General features: G+C 42.1%; 1 protein-coding gene across 1 annotated transcript in view; it reads right to left on the bottom strand.

The window, feature by feature from the left end:
• Window positions 1-2674: 2674 nt before the first annotated feature.
• The window catches only part of LOC118379971 (SKI family transcriptional corepressor 2-like), a 42188-nt gene continuing 18975 nt past the window's right edge, over window positions 2675-25887 (bottom strand). Inside the window, exons 6-8 of the mRNA XM_052524880.1 lie at window positions 17885-17952; window positions 12301-12360; window positions 2675-3272 (exon numbers count right to left, since the gene is read on the bottom strand). Of these exons, the coding sequence (XP_052380840.1) occupies window positions 12304-12360; window positions 17885-17952 (125 nt within the window). The 3' untranslated portion in view covers window positions 2675-3272; window positions 12301-12303. The remainder of the gene's footprint in view (window positions 3273-12300; window positions 12361-17884; window positions 17953-25887) is intronic.

The following is a 25887-nucleotide window of genomic DNA, read 5'->3' as shown; positions in this document are numbered from 1 at the left end:
CCTGTACCTATACACTATCTAACCCTGTACCTATACACTATCTAATATCTAACCCTGTACCTATTCACTATCTACTATATAACCCTGTACCTATCTACTATCTAACCCTGTACCTATACACTATCTAACCTTGTACCTATACACTATCTAACCCTGTACCTATACACTATCTACTATCTAACCCTGTACCTATACACTATCTAACCCTGTACCTATACACTATCTACTATATAACCCTGTACCTATACACTATCTACTATATAAACCTGTACCTATACACTATCTAACCCTGGACCTATACACTATCTACTATCTAACCCTGGACCTATACACTATCTACTATCTAACCCTAACCCAACCCTTACCCAACCCTAACCCTAACCCTTACTTTTACCCAACCCTAACCCTAACCCAATTCTCACCCAACCCTAACCTAACCCTAACCCAACCGTAACCTAACCCTAACCCAACACTAACCCAACCCTTACCTAACCCTAACCCTAAACCAATCCTAACTCAACCCTAACCCAACCCTTACCTACCCCTTACCCTAAAGCTAACCTAGCCCTTACTCTAACCGAACCTAACCTAACCTACCCCTAACCTACCCCTAACCCTAACCCTAACCCAACCCGACCCGACCTATCGACCTATACAGACCCTAACCCAACCCACTACCCTAACCCTAACCCTAACCCTAACCCTAACCCTAACCCAACCCGACCCTAACCCCAACCCTAACCCAACCCTTACCTAACCCTTACCCTAAAGCTAACCTAGCCCTTACTCTAACCGAACCTAACCTAACCTACCCCTAACCTAACCTAACCTAACCCTAACCCTAACCCTAACCCAACCCCCTGACCCTAACCCCTAACCCTAACCCTAACCCTAACCCTAACCCTAACCCGACCTATACACTATCTAACCCAACCCTAACCCCAACCCTAACCCAACCCTTACCTAACCCTTACCCTAAAGCTAACCTAGCCCTTACTCTAACCCTGAACCTAACCTACCCCCTATAACCTAACCCTAACCCTAACCCTAACCCTAACCCAACCCTTACCTAACCCTTACCCTAAAGCTAACCTAGCCCTTACTCTAACCGAACCTACCCCTAACCTACCCCTAACCTACACCTAACCCTAACCCTAACCCTAACCCAACCCGACCCTAACCCAACCCTAACCCTAACCCTTTTTTCCCCTTTTTTTCTCTACTGTGTTATTGACTTGTTAATTGTTTACTCCATGTGTAACTCTGTGTTGTCTGTTCACACTGCTATGCTTTATCTTGGCCAGGTCGCAGTTGCAAATGAGAACTTGTTCTAAACTAGCCTACCTGGTTAAATAAAGGTGAAATAAAAAATATATATAAAACCCTAACCCTAACCTAACCCTTACCCTAACCCAACCCTAACCCAACCCTAACCCTAACCCAACCCTAACCTAACCTAACCTAACCTATCCCTTCACCCAACCCTAACCCAACCCTAACCCTAACTGAACATAACCTAGCCCTTACCCAACCCCTAACCCACCCTAACCTAGCCCTTATTCTAACCGGACCTAACCCTTATTCCTAACCTGCCCTAACCTACACCTCACCTAACCTAACCTAACCTAACCTAACCCCTAACCCAACCCGACCCTAACCCTAACCCTTTTTTTCCCTTTTTTTCTCTACTGTGTTATTGACTAGCCCTTACCCAACCCTAACCCTAACCCTAACCCTAACCCAACCCTAACCCTAACCCTAACCCTAACCCTAACCCAACCCTAACCCTAACCCAACCCTAACCTAACCTAACCTAGCCCTTCACCCAACCCTAACCCAACCCTAACCCTAACTGAACATAACCTAGCCCTTACCCAACCCTAACCCAACCCTAACCCTAGCCCTTACCCAACCCTAACCCTAACCCAACCCTAACCTAACCTAACCTAACCTAGCCCTTACCCAACCCTAACCCAACCCTAACCCTAACCTAGCCCTTACCCGAACCCTAGCCTAACCCTACCATACCCTACCCTAACCTAACCCTAACCCAACCTTAACCCTAACCTTAACCCGAACCTAACCTAGCCCTAACCCTAACCCTAACCAAACCTAACCCGAACCAAACCTAACCCTAACCTAACCCTGACCTTACCCTAACCTAACCCTAGCCCAACCCTAACCTGAATCCGAACCTAACCCAACCCTAACCTAACCCTAACCCTAACACTAACCTAACCCAACCCTAACCCTAACCCAACTCTAACCCAAATCTAACCCTAACCCTAACCCTAACCTACCCCTTACCCTTACCCTAACCCTAGCCTAACCCTTACACAACCCTAAACTAACCCTACCCTAACCTAACCCTAACCTAACCTTACCCTAACACTAACCCAACCCTAACTCGACCCTAACCCAAACCTAACCTTACCCTAACCCTTACCCAACCCTAAACCTACCCTAACCTAACCCTAACCTAACCTTACCCTAACCTAACCTAACCTAACCTAACCTAACCCAACCCCAACTCGACCCTAACCCAACCCTAACACCAAAGTAGTAATTAGGAATCCACAGTACTTTGTTTAATTCTTGTATAGACTTTTTATTTATCCACATAAATAGTATAGAAACAACAATGACATATTTAAATACATGAACAGTTTGTAATAATAACATTATAGATTTTGTATTCATGACAATTGATCCATGTTCTTAACTAGGAGGGGTGAGGGTCTGTTTCTACTGTTCTCTGTTGATGTACTTCACATCCTTCTTTAACACGTGACATGTCAGGATCATATTAATGGAGTCATTTAATCAGATCAGACAAACAAACACATGTACATACATTGTGATGAAAAGAGTTCAATCATTGTATTGGGACACCAACAAAGATCTGAGTCCTTCATAGCTGATTGGTTGTGTGTGTATCCTGGGATGGCAGGTGGAATATATACAGGTGGACAGGCTGTCTGCTGTAGTAATTCACTGCAGTAGTATTTAATATTGTTCTAGGTTTGGACCTGGCGTCAGAGTAGTAGACAAAGTCTTTATTTGTTTCCTCCGTGGTCCATGTCAGAGACTGTCAAGGATTGGTTGGGGGACGAGGTCACATGTTGTATTGTCAAACATCTTCACGTCCTTTTTTTTTTGTTGTCCTTTTTCATAGTTGTCTGTTTGAGTTGGTTTCACTCCACCTCCATTTCACTGCTAAGGTTCATAGGACCTCAGGTTCTTGTCCAGATGGTTCAGGACTTCCAAGTTCCCTGGTGAGTCAAAGTTATGACATCATGACTATCATATTATACCATGTGTATTATGTTTACTATATTATATTACCTACAGTGGGGTGGACAATGATTGACGTGGTCAGGTGAGGTATTGAAAACAGGGGTGTCATTTTGACCCCTACATTTTGGGAGAAAAAAATATTACTTGTTGTAAAAATTATATTTTTCTGAGCAATTATTAATACAGTATATAATCAAATATAATATAATAAAAGTATAATAAATACAATACACGTTTTTGAGCATAAAATATAGTTTAGAATTTGAATTCAAATAAATGTTATTATACACATATTTAGCAGATGTTATTGCGGGTGTAGAGAAATGCTTGTGTTCCTAGCTCCAACAGTGCAGTAATATCAAACTAAATGTTTGTGTTTCTAGCTCCAACAGTAATATCTAACTAAATGCTTGTGTTTCTAGCTCCAACAGTGCAGTAATATCTAACTAAATGCTTGTGTTTCTAGCTCCAACAGTGCAGTAGTATCTAACTAAATGCTTGTGTTCCCAGCTCCAACAGTAAAGTAATATCTAACTAAATGCTTGTGTTTCTAGCTCCAACAGTGCAGTAATATCTAACTAAATGCTTGTGTTCCCAGCTCCAACAGTAAAGTAATATCTAACTAAATGCTTGTGTTTCTAGCTCCAACAGTGCAGTAATATCTAACTAAATGCTTGTGTTCCTAGCTCCAACAGTACAGTAATATCTAACTAAATGCTTGTGGTCCTAGCTCCAACAGTACAGTAGTATCTAACTAAATGCTTGTGTTTCTAGCTCCAACAGTGCAGTAATATCTAACTAAATGCTTGTGTTCCTAGCTCCAAAAGTGCAGTAATATCTAACTAAATGCTTGTGATCCTAGCTCCAACAGTACAGTAATATCTAACTAAATGCTTGTGTTCCCAGCTCCAACAGTAAAGTAATATCTAACTAAATGCTTGTGTTCCTAGCTCCAACAGTGCAGTAGTATCTAACTAAATGTTTGTGTTCCCAGCTCCAACAGTGCAGTAATATCTAACTAAATGCTTGTGTTTCTAGCTCCAACAGTACAGTAATATCTAACTAAATGCTTGTGTTCCTAGCTCCAACAGTACAGTAATATCTAACTAAATGCTTGTGTTCCTAGCTCCAACAGTAATATCTAACTAAATGCTTGTGTTTCTAGCTCCAACAGTAAAGTAATATCTAACTAAATGCTTGTGTTCCTAGCTCCAACAGTGCAGTAGTATCTAACTAAATGTTTGTGTTCCCAGCTCCAACAGTGCAGTAATATCTAACTAAATGCTTGTGTTTCTAGCTCCAACAGTACAGTAATATCTAACTAAATGCTTGTGTTCCTAGCTCCAACAGTACAGTAATATCTAACTAAATGCTTGTGTTCCTAGCTCCAACAGTAATATCTAACTAAATGCTTTTGTTTCTAGCTCCAACAGTACAGTAATATCTAACTAAATGCTTGTGTTCCTAGCTCCAACAGTAATATCTAACTAAATGCTTTTGTTTCTAGCTCCAACAGTAGTATCTAACTAAATGCTTGTGTTCCTAGCTCCAACAGTGCAGTAATATCTAACTAAATGCTTGTGTTCCTAGCTCCAACAGTGCAGTAATATCTAACTAAATGCTTGTGTTCCTAGCTCCAACAGTGCAGTAATATCTAACTAAATGCTTGTGTTCCTAGCTCCAACAGTGCAGTAATATCTAACTAAATGCTTTTGTTTCTAGCTCCAACAGTAATATCTAACTAAATGCTTGTGTTCCTAGCTCCAACAATGCAGTAGTATCTAACTAAATGCTTGTGTTCCTAGCTCCAACAGTGCAGTAATATCTAACTAAATGCTTGTGTTCCTAGCTCCAACAATGCAGTAATATCTAACTAAATGCTTGTGTTCCTAGCTCCAACAATGCAGTAGTATCTAACTAAATGCTTGTGTTCCTAGCTCCAACAGTACAGTAATATCTAACTAAATGCTTGTGATCCTAGCTCCAACAATGCAGTAGTATCTAACTAAATGCTTGTGTTCCTAGCTCCAACAATGCAGTAGTATCTAACTAAATGCTTGTGTTCCTAGCTCCAACAGTACAGTAATATCTAACTAAATGCTTGTGTTCCTAGCTCCAACAATGCAGTAGTATCTAACTAAATGCTTGTGTTCCTAGCTCCAACAGTACAGTACTATCTAACTAAATGCTTGTGTTCCTAGCTCCAACAGTGCAGTAGTATCTAACTAAATTCTTGTGTTCCTAGCTCCAACAGTGCAGTAATATCAAACTAAATGCTTGTGTTCCCAGCTCCAACAGTACAGTAATATCTAACTAAATGCTTGTGTTCCTAGCTCCAACAGTACAGTAATATCTAACTAAATGCTTTTGTTTCTAGCTCCAACAGTAATATCTAACTAAATGCTTGTGTTCCTAGCTCCAACAGTGCAGTAGTATCTAACTAAATGCTTGTGTTCCTAGCTCCATCAGTGCAGTAATATCTAACTAAATGCTTGTGTTCCTAGCTCCAACAGTGCAGTAGTATCTAACTAAATGCTTGTGTTCCTAGCTCCAAAAGTGCAGTAATATCTAAATAAATGCTTGTGTTCCTAGCTCCAACAGTGCAGTAATATCTAACTAAATGCTTGTGTTCCTAGCTCCAACAGTATAGTTGTATCTAACTAAATGCTTGTGTTCCCAGCTCCAACAGTGCAGTAATTTCTAACTAAATGCTTGTGTTCCTAGCTCCAAAAGTGCAGTAATATCTAAATAAATGCTTGTGTTCCTAGCTCCAACAGTGCAGTAGTATCTAACTAAATGCTTGTGTTCCTAGCTCCAACAGTGCAGTAATATCTAACTAAATGCTTGTGTTTCTAGCTCCAACAGTGCAGTAATATCTAACTAAATGCTTGTGTTCCTAGCTCCAACAGTGCAGTAATTTCTAACTAAATGCTTGTGTTCCTAGCTCCAAAAGTGCAGTAATATCTAAATAAATGCTTGTGTTCCTAGCTCCAACAGTGCAGTATCTAACTAAATGCTTGTGTTCCTAGCTCCAACAGTAATATCTAACTAAATGCTTGTGTTCCTAGCTCCAACAGTAATATCTAAATAAATGCTTGTGTTCCTAGCTCCAACAGTGCAGTAATATCTAACTAAATGCTTGTGTTCCTAGCTCCAACAGTACAGTAGTATCTAACTAAATGCTTGTGTTCCCAGCTCCAACAGTACAGTAATATCTAACTAAATGCTTGTGTTCCTAGCTCCAACAGTGCAGTAGTATCTAACTAAATGCTTGTGTTTCTAGCTCCAACAGTGCAATAGTATCTCACAACCCACAATTCACAACAACAGAATACACACAAATCTAAAAGTAAAAGCATTGAATTAAGAAATGTGTTTATATTAGATCGAGCAATGTCAAAGTGGCATTGACTAAAATACAGTACAATATAATAGAGTATATACATATGAGATGAGTAAAGCAGGATGTAAACATTATTTAAACATTTTTAAATTAACTCGTGTTCCGTTATTAAAGTCGCCAGTGATTCCAAGTCTGTATACAGGGCAGTAGCCTCTAAGGTAAAAGATTGCAAATGTATTTATTTTACACAGTCCTTTGTACTAATCTTTATCAAGGGTGTTAATCTTTTCAGACCCCAGTGTGTCCAGTGCATTCAGAAACTATTCCCTTTGACTTCTTCCACATTGTGTTGTGTTACAGCATGAATTTAAAATGCATTTGAATTTAAAATTGATTTTGTTTTTGTCCCTGGCCTACAGATAATACCCCAAAATAGCAAACTTTGAGTTATGTTTTTCAACATGTTTACAAATGAATTAAACGTTAAAAGCCGAAATGTAGAGTCAATAAGTATTCAAGCCCTTTGTTATGGCCTAAATAAGTTCAGGAGTAAAAACTCTGTGGGTTTATAATAGTGTTTAACATGATTTCCTGAATGACTTCCACATCTCTGTACCCCTCTGTACATACATCTGTCAGGCCCCTCAGTTGAGCAGTGAATTTCAAACACAGATTGAAACACAAAGACCAGGGAGGTTTTCAAAGCTTTGCATAGAAGGCTAGATGTGGTAGATGTGGTAAACAAATCTGACGTTGAATATCCCTTTGAGCATGGTGAAGTTATTAATTACACTTTGGATGGTGTATCAATACACCCAGTCACTACAAAGTCACTACAAAGATACAGGTGTCCTTTCTAACTCAGTTGCTGGAGAGGAAGGAAACTTCTCAGCATTTCGCTACACTCGCATTAACATCTGCTAACCAGACAAATAAATTTGATTTGATTTCACCATGAGGCCAATGGTGACTTTAAAACAGTTACAGAGTTGAATGGCTGTGACAGCATAACACTGAGGATGGATCAACAACATTGTAGTTACTCCACAATACTAACCTAATTGACAGAGTGAAAGGAAGGAAGCATGTACAGAGTAATACTGCAAAAAAGATGTGACAAAGCAATACACGTTCTGTACTGAATACAAAGTGCTATGTTTGGGGCAAATCACATCCATGAGTACCAGTCTCCATATTTTCATGCATAGTGGTGGCTGCATACTGTTATGGGTATGCTTGTCATTTGCAAGGACTAGGGAGTTTTTCAGGATAAAAAAGACATGGAATGGAGATAAGCACAGGCAATATCCTAAAGGACAACCTGGTTCTGTCTGCTTTCCACCAGACACTGGGAGACAAGTTTACCTTTCAGCAGGACAGTAATCTAAAATACAAGGCCAAATCTGCACTGGAGTTTCTTACCAAGAAGACAGTGTTTCTGAGGGGCCGACATACAGTTTTGACTTGAATCTGCTTGGAAATATATGGCAAGACCTGAAAATGGTTGTCTAGCAATGAGCAACAACCAATTTGACAGAGTTTGAAGAATGTTTTTTTTAAAAATGGGCAAATGTTGCACAATCCAGATGTGCAAAGCTCTTAGAGACTTATCCAGAAAGACTCACAGCTCTTAGAGACTTACCCAGAAAGACTCAAAGCTCTTAGAGACTTACCCAGAAAGACTCAAAGCTCTTAGAGACTTACCCAGAAAGACTCACAGCTCTTAGAGACTTACCCAGAAAGACTCACAGCTCTTAGAGACTTACCCAGAAAGACTCACAGCTCTTAGAGACTTACCCAGAAAGACTCAAAGCTCTTAGAGACTTACCCAGAAAGACTCAAAGCTCTTAGAGACTTACCCAGAAAGACTCACAGCTCTTAGAGACTTACCCAGAAAGACTCACAGCTCTTAGAGACTTACCCAGAAAGACTCAAAGCTCTTAGAGACTTACCCAGAAAGACTCACAGTTGTAATTGCTGCCAAAATGATTGTAACATGTATTGGCTCAATACTAAAACAGACAACTATGAAAAAGGACAAAAAAAAGGACGTGAAGATGTTTGACAATACAACATGTGACCTCGTCCCTCAACCCCCGTGCTTCATGTATTGGCTATCTAATCAAAATATATTCGTCTTTAATTTTTCATGAATGATTTACAAATTTTAGCATATTTCTTTCCCTTTGACATTAGAGTATTTTGTGTAGATCGTTGACAAAAAAAGAACAATTAAAACCATTATAGCACAATAAAATGTGGAAAAAGTCAAGGGAATACTTTTTGAACGCACCGGTTCGTCTCAATCCACCGCATCCACCTACATCATGTCATGTTGCACTTCCTCATCCACCTACGTCATGTCATGTTGCACTTCCACATCCACCTACGTCATGTCATGTTGCACTTCCACATCCACCTACGTCATGTCATGTTGCACTTCCTCATCCACCTACGTCATGTCATGTTGCACTTCCTCATCCACCTACGTCATGTCATGTTGCACTTCCTCATCCACCTACGTCATGTCATGTTGCACTTCCACATCCACCTACATCATGTCATGTTGCACTTCCACATCCACCTACGTCATGTCATGTTGCACTTCCACATCCACCTACATCATGTCATGTTGCACTTCCACATCCACCTACATCATGTCATGTTGCACTTCCTCATCCACCTACGTCATGTCATGTTGCACTTCCTCATCCACCTACGTCATGTCATGTTGCACTTCCTCATCCACCTACATCATGTCATGTTGCACTTCCACATCCACCTACGTCATGTCATGTTGCACTTCCACATCCACCTACATCATGTCATGTTGCACTTCCACATCCACCTACATCATGTCATGTTGCACTTCCTCATCCACCTACATCATGTCATGTTGCACTTCCTCATCCACCTACGTCATGTCATGTTGCACTTCCTCATCCACCTACATCATGTCATGTTGCACTTCCCACATCATGTTGCACTTCCTCATCCACCTACATCATGTCATGTTGCACTTCCACATCCACCTACATCATGTTGCACTTCCTCATCCACCTACATCATGTCATGCACTTCCTCATCCACCTCCATGTCATGTTGCACTACATCCACCTGTCATGTTGCACTTCCTCATCCACCTACGTCATGTCATGTTGCACTTCCTCATCCACCTACATCATGTCATGTTGCACTTCCTCATCCACCTACGTCATGTCATGTTGCACTTCCTCATCCACCTACATCATGTCATGTTGCACTTCCTCATCCACCTACGTCATGTCATGTTGCACTTCCTCATCCACCTACATCATGTCATGTTGCACTTCCACATCCACCTACGTCATGTCATGTTGCACTTCCACATCCACCTACATCATGTCATGTTGCACTTCCTCATCCACCTACGTCATGTCATGTTGCACTTCCACATCTACGGTGAAAGGTGGCAGAACTACAGCCGTAAATCGCTGTCACTAGACCCGTCTGAAGATAACCAGTAACGGTTTAAAAATGAATGGAAGTATGAAGGTAGTTTTGTGCCCAAAAACGCGTTAAGTATGTGTTAAAATAAATAAATATATATATACAGTTGAAGTCGGAAGTTTACATACACCTTAGCCAAGTACATTTAAACGCAGTTTTTCACAATTCCTGACATTTAATCCAAGTAAAGATTCCCTGTCTTAGGCCCCTGAACAGGCAGTTAACCCCACTGTTCCTCGGCCTTCATTGCAAATAAGAATTTGTTCTTAACTGACTTGCCTAGTTAAATAAAGGTAAAATTAAAAATTAAAAAATAGAAAAGTTAGGATCACCACTTTATTTTAAGAATGTGAAATGTCAGAATAATAGTAGAGACAATTATTTATTTCAGCTTTTATTCCTTTCATCACATTCCCAGTGGGTCAGAAGTTTACATACACTCAATTGGTACTTGTTAGAATTGCCTTTAAATAGTATAACTTGGGTCAGACATTTTGGGCAGCCTTCCACAAGCTTCCTACAATAAGTTGGGGGAAGTTTGGCCCATTCCTCCTCACAGAGCTGGTGTAATGAAGTCAGATTTGTAGACCTCTTTGCTCGCACATGCTTTTTCAGTACTGCTCACACATTTTCCATAGGATTGAGGTCAGGGCTTTGTGATGGCCACTCCAATACCTTGACTTTGTTGTCCTTAAGCCATTTTTCCACAATGTATGCTTGGGGTCATTGTCCATTTGGAAGACCCATCTGTGACCAATCTTTAACTTCCTGACTGATGTCTTGAGATGTTGCTTTAATATTTCTACATAATTGTCCTTTCTCATGATGCCATCTATTTTGTGCACCAGCCACTCCTCCAGCAAAGCACCCCCACAACATGATGCTGCCCCCCCGTGCTTCAAGGTTGGGATGGTGTTCTTCGGCTTGCAAGCCGCCCCCTTTTTCCTCCAAACATAACAAAGGTCATTATCGCCAAACAGTTCTATATTTGTTTCATCAGACCAGAGGTCATTTCTCCAAAAAGTACAATCTTTGTCTCTATATGCAGTTGCAAACTGTAGTCTGGCTTTTTTAATGGCAGTTTTGGAGCAGTGGCTTATTCCTTGCTGAGCCGCATTTCATGTCGATATAGGACTTGTTTTTACTGTGGACATAGATACTGTTGTACCTGTTTTTTTCCAGCATCTTCACAAGGTCCTTTGCTGTTGTTCTTTTGGATTGATTTGCACTTTTCACACCAAAGTATGTTCATCTCTAGGAGAAAATGGGGTCTCCTTCCCTACCGGTATGACGGCTTCGTGGTGCCATGGTGTTTATACTTGCGTACTATTGTTTGTACAGATGAACGTGGTACCTTCAGGCATTTGGAAATTGTTCCCAAGGGTGAACCAGACTTGTGGAGGTCTACAATTTTTTTCTGAAGTCTTGGCTGATTCTTTGATTTTCCCATGATGTCAAGGAAAGAGGCAATAAGTTTGAAGGTAGGCCTTGAAAAACATCCACAGGTACACCTCTAATTAACTCAAATGGTTTCAATTAGCCTATCAGAAGCCTCTAAAGCCATGACATCATTTTCTGGAATTTTCCAAGCTGTTTAAAGGCACAGTCAACTTAGTGTATGTAAACTTCTGACCCACTGGACTTGTGATACAGTGAATTATAAGTGAAATAATCTGTCTGTAAACAATTGTTGGAAAAATTATTTGTGTCATGCACAAAGTAGATGTCCGAACCGACTTGCCAAAACTGTAGTTTGTTTACAAGAAATTTGTGGAGTGGTTGAAAAATGAGTTTTAATGACTCCAACCTAAGTGTATGTAAACATCCGACTTTAACTGTATACATATATAGCTGAGTTTTTTTTAGATATCCTATATTTAGGACAGACACTTCAAAACCTTGTTCATTATGATTTATGTTTTAACTGTGTTATTCTATGCTATTCTCTGGGCTATTTTGTAAAGGCCAAATTCAATACTTAATTTAAATCATTTGTATATATATTATTTTATTCTCAGGGGTCCTAAAATTGTAAATCAAATAGCAAAATTATCCTTAGTATGACCATCTTAAAACAACGTCGGCTTCCCCCCTATTTTAAACTCCCCCACAACAACATAGTTTCCTTCACAAAACACTGACTGTTCTAAAACCATCAAGAAGGTACTTACAATTTAGCTCTTTTTGTTAAGATGTGATGTGATCTTTTCTTTCCGGATGATGTTTGGCATCTGAAGAACAAGGTAGAAAAATAACATTAGTCCAGTGTACTTACAGTGTAGATATACCTTATTATGCAGTCATTGACATTTATTTAGCGCATTTGATTTGCAAACAAATATAAATAGATTGTTCTGCACCTCCCTTCACTCTAGGGTTAGATACTCATAACACAACCTCATACATAAGGGTGTTCAGATCTATCATTACATTACTCCTCTGAATCAGATACATCATTACAGACTGTAAACTATAGACAGAACCATCAGCTCCTCCTCTGAATCAGATACATCATTACAGACTAAACACGAACACAGCTATATATAACTGGAGAACACAGCTATATATAACTGGAGAACACAGCTATATATAACTGGAGAACACAGCGATATATAACTGGAGAACACAGCTATATATAACTGGAGAACACAGCTATATATAACTGGAGAACACAGCTATATATAACTGGAGAACACAGCTATATATAACTGGAGAACACAGCTATATATAACTGGAGAACACAGCGATATATAACTGGAGAACACAGCTATATATAACTGGAGAACACAGCTATATATAACTGGAGAACACAGCTATATATAACTGGAGAACACAGCTATATATAACTGGAGAACACAGCTACATATAACTGGAAAACACAGCTATATATTACTGGAAAACACAGCTATATATTACTGGAGAACACAGCAATATATAACTGGAGAACACAGCTATATGTAATTGGAGAGCAGGATATAAACAGCTATATACAGTACCAGTCAAAAGTTTGGACACACATAGTCATTTTAGGGTTTTTCTTTATTTTTAATATTTGATTCGTTGTCGAAAGAAAAGTGAAGACATCAAAACTATGAAATAACAGAGAGTGATGGAGTGCTGCATCAAATGACCTAGCCTCCACAACCACCCGACCTCAAACCAATCGAGATGGTTTGGCATGAATTGAACCATAAAGTGAAGGAAAAGCAGTGCTCAGAATACTCCTTCAAGACTGTTGGAAAATCATACCAGGTGAAGCTGGTTGAGAGAATGCCAAGAGTGTGCAAAGCTGTCATCAAGGCAAAGGGTGGCTACTTTGAAGAATCTAAAATATAAACTATTTTTTTATTTGTTTAACACTTTTTTGGTTACTACATGATTCCATATGTGTTATTTCATAGTTTTAATGTCTTAACTATTATTCTACAATGTAGAAAATTGAAAAAATTAAGAAAAGCCCTTGAATGAGTTGGTGTGTCCAAACATGTGACTGGTACTGTGTAACTGACAAGCAGATGCAGAGTGTGACTGATGCCAATATGTTCAACTGTTCATCTCATTGACTACTGCTACAAATGAACTTCCTAGCTTTGAAAGGCATGTCAGATGCTTGTTTGATATATGTTTTAAATACAATGAAATACAGGATGGGACAATCAGAAAAGTATTAAACACTTCTTAGGGATAGCGTGCAGTATTTTCACATCCGAATGAAAAGTGTGCGCAAAGTAAACTGCATGCGACTCAGGCCCAGAACCTAGAATATGCATATAAGTAGATTTGGATAGAAAACACTAAAGTTTCTACAACTGTTAAAATAATGTCTGTGAGTATAACAGAACTGATTTGACAGGCGAAACGCCGAGGACAAACCATCCAGGGAAAAAATAATTGAGGTCATAGTATTTCCCAATGGTTTTCTATGGGAAGCCCTGATTAATAGGAACGTGCTTGCAGTTCCTATGGCTCCCACTAGATGTCAACAGTCTTTAGAAATTGTTCAATGTTTTTCTTTTGAGAAATGAAGAAGTATGGCTGTTCTTTGTAAGTGTCACTCCATGTGGACTACTGTTTGGTGAGTGTGAACTGGAACGCGCTTCACATGGTTTTTATCCTGTATTGGAAACCGTTTATCCCGTCTTAATTTTGATCAATTATTTACATTTTAGGATAACCTGAGGTTGGATTAGAAACGTTGATACCTGAGGTTGGATTAGAAACGTTGATACCTGAGGTTGGATTAGGAACGTTGATACCTGAGGTTGGATTAGGAACGTTGATACCTGAGGTTGGATTAGGAACGTTGATACCTGAGGTTGGATTAGAAACGTTGAAACCTGAGGTTGGATTAGAAACGTTGATACCTGAGGTTGGATTAGAAACGTTGATACCTGAGGTTGGATTAGGAACGTTGATACCTGAGGTTGGATTAGGAACGTTGATACCTGAGGTTGGATTAGGAACGTTGATACCTGAGGTTGGATTAGGAACGTTGATACCTGAGGTTGGATTAGGAACGTTGATACCTGAGGTTGGATTAGGAACGTTGATACCTGAGGTTGGATTAGAAACGTTGATACGTTGATACGTTGATACCTGAGGTTGATACCTGATTGGATTAGAAACGTTGATACCTGAGGTTGGATAAGAAACGTTGATACCTGAGGTTGGATTAGGAACGTTGATACCTGAGATTGGATTAGGAACGTTGATACCAGAGGTTGGATTAGGAACGTTGATACCTGAGGTTGGATTAGAAACGTTGATACCTGAGATTGGATTAGGAACGTTGATACCTGAGGTTGGATTAGGAACGTTGATACCTGAGGTTGGATTAGGAACGTTGATACCTGAGGTTGGATTAGGAACGTTGATACCTGAGGTTGGATTAGGAACGTTGATACCTGAGGTTGGATTAGGAACGTTGATACCTGAGGTTGGATTAGGAACGTTGATACCTGAGGTTGGATTAGAAACGTTGATACCTGAGGTTGGATTAGGAACGTTGATACCTGAGGTTGGATTAGGAACGTTGTTACCTGAGGTTGGATTAGGAACGTTGTTACCTGAGGTTGGATTAGGAACGTTGTTACCTGAGGTTGGATTAGAAACGTTGATACCTGAGGTTGGATTAGGAACGTTGTTACCTGAGGTTGGATTAGGAACGTTGTTACCTGAGGTTGGATTAGGAACGTTGTTACCTGAGGTTGGATTAGAAACGTTGATACCTGAGGTTGGATTAGGAACGTTGATACCTGAGGTTGGATTAGGAACGTTGATACCTGAGGTTGGATTAGGAACGTTGATACCTGAGGTTGGATTAGGAACGTTGATACCTGAGGTTGGATTAGGAACGTTGATACCTGAGGTTGGATTAGGAACGTTGTTACCTGAGGTTGGATTAGGAACGTTGATACCTGAGGTTGGATTAGGAACGTTGATACCTGAGGTTGGATTAGAAACGTTGATACCTGAGGTTGGATTAGGAACGTTGATACCTGAGGTTGGATTAGGAACGTTGATACCTGAGGTTGGATTACCCTGAGGTTGGATTAGGAACGTTGATACCTGAGGTTGGATTAGGAACGTTGATACCTGAGGTTGGATTAGGAACGTTGATACCTGAGGTTGGATTAGGAACGTTGATACCTGAGGTTGGATTAGGAACGTTGTTACCTGAGGTTGGATTAGGAATGTTGATACCTGAGGTTGGATTAGGAACGTTGATACCTGAGGTTGGATTAGGAACGTTGATACCTGAGGTTGGATTAGGAACGTTGATACCTGAGGTTGGATTAGGAATGTTGATACCTGAGGTTGGATTAGGAACGTTGAAACCTGAGGTTGGATTAGAAACGTTGATACCTGAGGTTGGATTAGGAACGTTGATACCTGAGGTTGGATTAGGAACGTTGATACCTGAGGTTGGATTAGGAACGTTGATACCTGAGGTTGGATTAGGAACGTTGATACCTGAGGTTGGATTAGGAACGTTGATACCTGAGGTTGGATTAGGAACGTTGATACCCGAGGTTGGATTAGGAACGTTGTTTGAAATGTTTGGACAAAGTTTACAGGTAACTTATTAGATACTTTGTAGTCATGTTGGGCGAGTTGGAACCGGTGCATTTCTGAATCAAACGCGCCAAATAAATTCACATTTTGGGGATATAAAGAAGGACATCATCGAACAAAACGACCATTCATTGTGTCACTGAGACATATGGGATTGCAAAAAGAAGATCTTCAAAGGTAAGGGATATATTATATCATTATTTCTGACTTTTGTGTCGCCATCTGCCTGGTTGAAAATGATTTTCATGTGTTTGTATGAGGGGCGCTGTCCTCAGATAATCCCATGGTCTGCTTTCGCCGTAAAGCCTTTTTGAAATCTGACATCTTGGATTAACAAGATGTTAAACTTTATTGTAATATATGCCAATAAATAATATATAATAATATTGTGATGTATTAGATTTATATTTTCTTGAATCTTGAATTGATATTTCTGTAGTTTGAATTTGGCGCTCTGCAATTTCACTGGATGTTGTCAAATCAATCCCGCTAAACAGGTTCATCAATAACAGGTTAATCACAATAAGATTAATCAGAATAGGATTAATCAGAATAGGATTAATCAGAATAGGCTTAATCAGAATAGGATTAATCAGAATAGGATTAATCAGAATAGGATTAATCAGAATAGGATTAATCAGAATAGGATTAATCAGAATAGGATTAATCAGAATAGGATTAATCAGAAAAGGATTAATCAGAATAGGATTAATCAGAATATGATTAATCAGAATAGGATTCATCAGAATAGGATTCATCAGAATAGGATTCATCAGAATAGGATTAATCAGAATAGGATTAATCAGAATAGGATGAATCAGAATAGGATTAATCAGAATAGGATGAATCAGAATAGGATTAATCAGAATAGGATTCATCAGAATAGGGTTCATCAGAATAGGATTCATCAGAAAAGGCTTAGGGTCAGACAGTGTAACAGTGTAGTAGGGGTTAGGGTCAGACCGTGTAGTAAGGTTTAGGGTCAGACAGTGTAGTTGGGGTTAGGGTCAGACAGTGTAACAGTGTAGTAGGGTTTAGGGTCAGACAGTGTAGTTGGGGTTAGGGTCAGACAGTGTAGTAGGGGTTAGGGTCAGGCAGTGTAGTAGGGGTTAGGGTCAGACAGTGTAACAGTGTAGTAGGGTTTAGGGTCAGACAGTGTAGTTGGGGTTAGGGTCAGACAGTGTAACAGTGTAGTTGGGGTTAGGGTCAGACAGTGTAGTAGGGGTTAGGGTCAGACAGTGTAGTTGGGGTTAGGGTCAGACAGTGTAACAGTGTAGTTGGGGTTAGGGTCAGACAGTGTAGTAGGGGTTAGGGTCAGACAGTGTAGTAGGGGTTAGGGTCAGGCAGTGTAGTAGGGGTTAGGGTCAGACAGTGTAGTTGGTTTTAGGGTCAGACAGTGTTGTAGGGGTTAGGGTCAGACAGTGTAGTTGGTTTTAGGGTCAGACAGTGTTGCAGGGGTTAGGGTCAGATAGTGTAACAGTGTAGTAGGGGTTAGGGTCAGACAGTGTAGTACGGGTTAGGGTCAGACAGTGTAGTTGGGGTTAGGGTCAAACATTGTAACAGTGTAGTAGGGGTTAGGGTCAGACAGTGTAGTATGGGTTAGGGTCAGACAGAGTAACAGTGTAGTAGGGGTTAGGGTCAGACAGTGTAGAATAAATGTTACGGTATAGGTGATCTGACCATCTGTAGCTGCTGCACCATCTCCTCTCTGTATGATAGTTCTCGCTTCATCTGGTCCTGGAAATGATCTGGGATGGATAAAAATAGATTCAGTTCACAATTACACTCCCAGATAATGAGGAAATGATTTGGGATTTATGGAATAAGGTTAGGGTGTTAAGGGTAACAGTCAGGGTGTGAGGGGTTAGGGTGTGAGGGGTTGGGGTATGAGGGGTTAGGGTGTGAGGGGTTAGGGTTAGGGTGTGAGGGGTTATGGTATGAGGGGTTAGGGTGTGAGGGGTTAGGGTTAGGGTGTGGGGGGTTAGGGTATGAGGAGTTAGGGTGTGAGGGGTTAGGGTTTGAGGGGTGAGGGTTTGGGTATGAGGGGTTAGGGTATGAGGGGTTAGGGTGTGAGGGGTTTGGGTGTGAGGGGTTTGGGTATGAGGGGTTAGGTGTTAGGGTATGAGAGGTCAGGGTATGAGGGGTTAGGGTTAGGGTGTGAGGAGTTAGGGTATGAGTTGTTAGGGTATGAGGGGTTACGGTTAGGGTGTGAGGGGTTAGGGTGTGAGGGGTTTATTGTATGAGGGGTTAGGGTGTGAGGGGTTAGGGTATGAGGGATTAGGGTATGAGGGGTTAGGGTATGAGGGGTTAGGGTATGAGGGGTTAGGGTTAGAGTATGAGGGGTTAGGTTTTGAGGGGTTAGGGTATGTGGGGATAGGGTTAGGGTATGAGGGGTTAAGGTATGAGGGGCTAGGGTTAGGGTATGCTGGGTTAGGGTATGGGGGGTTAAGGTCTGAGGGGTTAGGGTATGAGGGGTTAGGGTATGAGGGGTTAGGGTTAGGGTATGAGGCGTTAGGGTATGAGGGGTTAGGATATATATGGTTAGAGTATGAAGGGTTAGGTTTAGGGTATGAAGGGTTAGGATATGAAGGGTTAGGATATGAAGGGTTAGGGTATGAGGGGTTGGGGTTTGGGTTAGGGTATGAAGGGTTAGAGTATGAAGGGTTAGGGAATGAGGGGTTGGGGTTAGGTTTAGGGTATGAATGGTTAGAGTATGAAGGGTTAGGGAATGAGGGGTTAGGGTATGAGGGGATATGGTATGAAGGGTTAGAGTATGAAGGGTTAGGATATGAAGGGTTAGGGTATGAGGGTTTGGGGTTAGGGTATGAAGGGTTAGAGTATGAGTGGTTAGGGTATGAGTGGTTGGGGACTTGTGTATGAGGGTTTAGGGTATGAGGGGTTGGGATATAAAGGGTTAGCATATGAAGGGTTAGGGTTAGGGTATGAAGGGTTAGGATATGAAGGGTTATGATATGTAGGGTTAGGGTATGAAAGGTTAGGATATGAAGGGTTAGGGTATGAGGGGTTGGGTATGAGGGGTTGGGGTTAGGGTTAGGGTATGAAGGGTTAGAGTATGAAGGGTTAGGGTTAGGGTATGAAGGTTTGGGTTATGAAGTGTTAGGATATGAAGGGTTAGGGTATGAGGGGTTGGGGTTAGGCCATCAAGGGTTAGAGCATGAAGGGTTAGGGTTAGGGTTAGGGTATGAGGGGTTAGGGTATGAGGGGTTGGGGTTAGGGTTAGGGTATGAAGGGTTAGAGTATGAAGGGTTAGGGTTAGGGTATGAAGGGTTAGGTTATGAGGGGTTAGGTTATGAAGGGTTAGGATATGAAGGGTTAGAGTATGAAGGGTTAGGGTTAGGGTATGAAGGGTTAGGGTTGATGGGTTCGGGTATGAGGGGTTAGGGTTAGGGTAAGGGTATGAAGGGTTAGAGTATGAAGGGTTAGGGTATGAGGGGTTAGGGTATGAGGGGTTCGGGTATGAAGGGTTAGAGTATGAAGGGTTAGGGTTAGGGTATGAAGGGTTAGGTTATGAGGGGTTAGGTTATGAAGGGTTAGGATATGAAGGGTTAGAGTATGAAGGGTTAGGGTTAGGGTATGAAGGGTTAGGGTTTGATGGGTTCGGGTATGAGGGGTTAGGGTTAGGGTAAGGGTATGAAGGGTTAGAGTATGAAGGGTTAGGGTATGAGGGGTTAGGGTATGAGGGGTTCGGGTATGAAGGGTTAGAGTATGAAGGGTTTGGGTATGAAGGGTTAGGATATGAAGGGTTAGGGTATGAGGGTTTGGGGTTAGGGTTAGGGTTAGGGTATGAAAGGTTAGAGTATGTAGGGTTAGGGTATGAAAGGTTAGGATATGAAGGGTTAGGGTATGAGGGGTTTGGGTTAGGGTATGAAGATTTTGAGTATGAAGGGTTAGGGTTAGGGTATGAAGGGTTCGGATATGAAGGGTTAGGGTATGAGGGTTTGGGGTTTGGGTAAGGGTATGAAGGGTTAGAGTTTGAAGGGTTAGGGTTATGATATGAAGGGTTAGGGTATGAGGGGTTAGGGTATGAGGGTTTAGGGTATGAAGGGTAGAGTATGTAGGGTTAGGGTATGAAAGGTTAGGATATGAAGGGTTAGGATATGAAGGGTTAGGATATGAAGGGTTAGAGTATGAAGCTTTAGGGTATGAGGGGTTAGGGTATGAGGGGTTAGGGTTAGGGTGTGAGGGTTAGGGTATGAGGGGTTAGGGCATGAGGGGTTAGGGTTAGAGTATGAGGGGTTAGGTTATGAGAGGTTAGGGTATGAGGGGCTAGGGTTAAGGTATGAGGGGTTAGGGTAATGGGGGTTAAGGTATGAGGGTTAGGGTATGAGGGGTTAGGGTATGCGGGGTTAGGGTTAGGGTATGAGGTGTTAGGGTATGAGCGGTTAGGATATAAAGGGTTAGAGTATGAAGGGTTAGGTTTAGGGTATGAAGGGTTAGGTTATGAAGGGTTAGGATATGAGGGGTTGGGGTTTGGGTTAGGGTATGAAGGGTTAGAGTATGAAGGGTTAGGGTTAGGGTATGAAGGGTTAGGGTATGATGGGTTAGGGTATGAGGGTTTGGGGTTAGGGTTAGGGTTAGGGTATGAAAGGTTAGAGTATGAAGGGTTAGGGTATGAGGGGTTAGGGTTTGAAGGGTTAGGGTATGAGGGGTTGGGGATTTGTGTATGAGGGTTTAGGGTATGAGGGGTTAGGATATAAAGGGTTATAGTATGAAGGGTTAGGGTTAGGGTATGAAGGGTTAGGATATGAAGGGTTAGGATATGAAGGGTTAGGATATGAAGGGTTAGGTTATGAAGGGTTAGGATATGAAGGGTTAGGGTATGAAGGGTTAGAGTATGAAGGGTTAGGATATGAAGGGTTAGGATATGAAGGGGTAGGGTATGAGGGGTTGGGGTTTGGGTTATGGTATGAAGGGTTAGAGTATGAAGGGTTAGGGTTAGGGTATGAAGGTTTGGGTTATGAAGTGTTAGGATATGAAGGGTTAGGGTATGAGGGGTTGGGGTTAGGCCATCAAGGGTTAGAGCATGAAGGGTTAGGGTTAGGGTTAGGGTATGAGGGTTAGGGTATGAGGGTTTAGGGTATGAAGTGTTAGAGTATTTAGGGTTTGGGTTAGGGTATGAAGGGTTAGAGTATGAAGGGTTAGGGTATGAGGGGTTGGGTATGAGGTGTTGGGGTTAGGGTTAGGGTATGAAGGGTTAGAGTATGAAGGGTTAGGATATGAAGGGTTAGGATATGAAGGGGTAGGGTATGAGGGGTTGGGGTTTGGGTTATGGTATGAAGGGTTAGAGTATGAAGGGTTAGGGTTAGGGTATGAAGGTTTGGGTTATGAAGTGTTAGGATATGAAGGGTTAGGGTATGAGGGTTGGGGTTAGGCCATCAAGGGTTAGAGCATGAAGGGTTAGGGTTAGGGTATGAGGTTTCGGGTATGAGGGTTTAGGGTATTAGTGGTTGGGGTTTGGGTTAGGGTATGAAGGGTTAGAGTATGAAGCATTAGGGTTAGGGTATGAAGGGTTAGGTTATGAAGGGTTAGGATATGAAGGGTTAGGGTTAGGGTATGAGGGGTTAGGGTATGAGGGGTTAGGGTATGAAGAGTTAGAGTATGAAGGGTTAGGGTTAGGGTATGAGGGGTTAGGTTATGAAGGGTTAGGGTATGAGGGGTTGGGGTTAGGGTATGAAGGGTTAGGGTTAGGGTATGAAGTGTTAGGTTAGGAAGGGTTATGATATGAAGGGTTAGGATATGAAGGGTTAGGGTACGAGGGGTTGGGGTTAGGGTATGAAGGGTTAGAGTATGAAGGGTTAGGGTATGAAGGGTTAGGATATGAAGGGTTAGGGTTTGGGTATGAAGGGTTAGGGTAAGAGGGGTTAGGGTATGAAGGGTTAGAGTATGAAGGGTCAGGGTTAGGGTATGAAGAGTTACGATATGAAGGGTTAGGGTTAGGGTATGAAGATTTAGAGTATGAAGGGTTAGGGTTAGGGCATGAGGGGTTAGGGTATGAGGGGTTAGGGTATAAGTGTTTGGGGTTAGGGTATGAAGGGTTAGAGTATGACGGGTTAGGGTTTTAGTTTGAAGGGTTAGGGTATGAGGGGTTAGGGTATGAGGGGTTAGGGGTTAGGGTATGAAGGGTTAGGGGTGAGGGGTTAGGGTATGAGGGGTTAGGGGTTAGGGTATGAAGGGTTAGAGTATGAATGGTTAGGGTATGAAGGGTTAGGATATGAAGGGTTAGGGTTTGGGTATGAAGGGTTAGGGTATGAGGGTTGGGGTTTGGGTTAGGGTATGAAGGGTTAGAGTATGAAGGGTTAGGGAATGAGGGGTTGGGGTTAGGTTTAGGGTATGAATGGTTAGAGTATGAAGGGTTAGGGAATGAGGGGTTAGGGTATGAGGGGATATGGTATGAAGGGTTAGAGTATGAAGGGTTAGGATATGAAGGGTTAGGGTATGAGGGTTTGGGGTTAGGGTATGAAGGGTTAGAGTATGAGTGGTTAGGGTATGAGTGGTTGGGGATTTGTGTATGAGGGTTTAGGGTATGAGGGGTTGGGATATAAAGGGTTAGCATATGAAGGGTTAGGGTTAGGGTATGAAGGGTTAGGATATGAAGGGTTATGATATGTAGGGTTAGGGTATGAAGGGTTAGGGTTAGGGTATGAAGGTTTGGGTTATGAAGTGTTAGGATATGAAGGGTTAGGGTATGAGGGGTTGGGGTTAGGCCATCAAGGGTTAGAGCATGAAGGGTTAGGGTTAGGGTATGAGGGGTTAGGGTATGAGGGGTTGGGGTTAGGGTTAGGGTATGAAGGGTTAGAGTATGAAGGGTTAGGGTTAGGGTATGAAGGGTTAGGTTATGAGGGGTTAGGTTATGAAGGGTTAGGATATGAAGGGTTAGAGTATGAAGGGTTAGGGTTAGGGTATGAAGGGTTAGGGTTGATGGGTTCGGGTATGAGGGGTTAGGGTTAGGGTAAGGGTATGAAGGGTTAGAGTATGAAGGGTTAGGGTATGAGGGGTTAGGGTATGAGGGGTTCGGGTATGAAGGGTTAGAGTATGAAGGGTTTGGGTATGAAGGGTTAGGATATGAAGGGTTAGGGTATGAGGGTTTGGGGTTAGGGTTAGGGTTAGGGTATGAAAGGTTAGAGTATGTAGGGTTAGGGTATGAAAGGTTAGGATATGAAGGGTTAGGGTATGAGGGGTTTGGGTTAGGGTATGAAGATTTTGAGTATGAAGGGTTAGGGTTAGGGTATGAAGGGTTCGGATATGAAGGGTTAGGGTATGAGGGTTTGGGGTTTGGGTAAGGGTATGAAGGGTTAGAGTTTGAAGGGTTAGGGTTATGATATGAAGGGTTAGGGTATGAGGGGTTAGGGTATGAGGGTTTAGGGTATGAAGGGGTAGAGTATGTAGGGTTAGGGTATGAAAGGTTAGGATATGAAGGGTTAGGATATGAAGGGTTAGGATATGAAGGGTTAGAGTATGAAGCTTTAGGGTATGAGGGGTTAGGGTATGAGGGGTTAGGGTTAGGGTGTGAGGGGTTAGGGTATGAGGGGTTAGGGCATGAGGGGTTAGGGTTAGAGTATGAGGGGTTAGGTTATGAGAGGTTAGGGTATGAGGGCTAGGGTTAAGGTATGAGGGGTTAGGGTAATGGGGGTTAAGGTATGAGGGGTTAGGGTATGAGGGGTTAGGGTATGCGGGGTTAGGGTTAGGGTATGAGGTGTTAGGGTATGAGCGGTTAGGATATAAAGGGTTAGAGTATGAAGGGTTAGGTTTAGGGTATGAAGGGTTAGGTTATGAAGGGTTAGGATATGAGGGGTTGGGGTTTGGGTTAGGGTATGAAGGGTTAGAGTATGAAGGGTTAGGGTTAGGGTATGAAGGGTTAGGGTATGATGGGTTAGGGTATGAGGGTTTGGGGTTAGGGTTAGGGTTAGGGTATGAAAGGTTAGAGTATGAAGGGTTAGGGTATGAGGGGTTAGGGTTTGAAGGGTTAGGGTATGAGGGGTTGGGGATTTGTGTATGAGGGTTTAGGGTATGAGGGGTTAGGATATAAAGGGTTATAGTATGAAGGGTTAGGGTTAGGGTATGAAGGGTTAGGATATGAAGGGTTAGGATATGAAGGGTTAGGTTATGAAGGGTTAGGATATGAAGGGTTAGGGTATGAGGGGTTGGGTATGAGGTGTTGGGGTTAGGGTTAGGGTATGAAGGGTTAGAGTATGAAGGGTTAGGATATGAAGGGTTAGGATATGAAGGGGTAGGGTATGAGGGGTTGGGGTTTGGGTTATGGTATGAAGGGTTAGAGTATGAAGGGTTAGGGTTAGGGTATGAAGGTTTGGGTTATGAAGTGTTAGGATATGAAGGGTTAGGGTATGAGGGGTTGGGGTTAGGCCATCAAGGGTTAGAGCATGAAGGGTTAGGGTTAGGGTATGAGGTTTCGGGTATGAGGGTTTAGGGTATTAGTGGTTGGGGTTTGGGTTAGGGTATGAAGGGTTAGAGTATGAAGCATTAGGGTTAGGGTATGAAGGGTTAGGTTATGAAGGGTTAGGATATGAAGGGTTAGGGTTAGGGTATGAGGGGTTAGGGTATGAGGGGTTAGGGTATGAAGAGTTAGAGTATGAAGGGTTAGGGTTAGGGTATGAGGGGTTAGGTTATGAAGGGTTAGGGTATGAGGGGTTGGGGTTAGGGTATGAAGGGTTAGGGTTAGGGTATGAAGTGTTAGGTTAGGAAGGGTTATGATATGAAGGGTTAGGATATGAAGGGTTAGGGTACGAGGGGTTGGGGTTAGGGTATGAAGGGTTAGAGTATGAAGGGTTAGGGTATGAAGGGTTAGGATATGAAGGGTTAGGGTTTGGGTATGAAGGGTTAGGGTAAGAGGGTTAGGGTATGAAGGGTTAGAGTATGAAGGGTCAGGGTTAGGGTATGAAGGGTTACGATATGAAGGGTTAGGGTTAGGGTATGAAGATTTAGAGTATGAAGGGTTAGGGTTAGGGCATGAGGGGTTAGGGTATGAGGGGTTAGGGTATAAGTGTTTGGGGTTAGGGTATGAAGGGTTAGAGTATGACGGGTTAGGGTTTTAGTTTGAAGGGTTAGGGTATGAGGGGTTAGGGTATGAGGGGTTAGGGGTTAGGGTATGAAGGGTTAGGGTATGAGGGGTTAGGGTATGAGGGGTTAGGGGTTAGGGTATGAAGGGTTAGAGTATGAAGGGTTAGGGTATGAAGGGTTAGGATATGAAGGGTTAGGGTTTGGGTATGAAGGGTTAGGGTATGAGGGGTTGGGGTTTGGGTTAGGGTATGAAGGGTTAGAGTATGAAGGGTTAGGGAATGAGGGGTTGGGGTTAGGTTTAGGGTATGAATGGTTAGAGTATGAAGGGTTAGGGAATGAGGGGTTAGGGTATGAGGGGATATGGTATGAAGGGTTAGAGTATGAAGGGTTAGGATATGAAGGGTTAGGGTATGAGGGTTTGGGGTTAGGGTATGAAGGGTTAGAGTATGAGTGGTTAGGGTATGAGTGGTTGGGGATTTGTGTATGAGGGTTTAGGGTATGAGGGGTTGGGATATAAAGGGTTAGCATATGAAGGGTTAGGGTATGAAGGGTTAGGATATGAAGGGTTATGATATGTAGGGTTAGGGTATGAAGGGTTAGGGTTAGGGTATGAAGGTTTGGGTTATGAAGTGTTAGGATATGAAGGG

Source organism: Oncorhynchus keta, chromosome 9 (genome assembly GCF_023373465.1).
Source record: "Oncorhynchus keta strain PuntledgeMale-10-30-2019 chromosome 9, Oket_V2, whole genome shotgun sequence".
NCBI lineage: Eukaryota > Metazoa > Chordata > Actinopteri > Salmoniformes > Salmonidae > Oncorhynchus > Oncorhynchus keta.
Note: the sequence above shows the minus strand (reverse complement) of the source record. Positions and strands in the feature narration are given on the sequence as shown.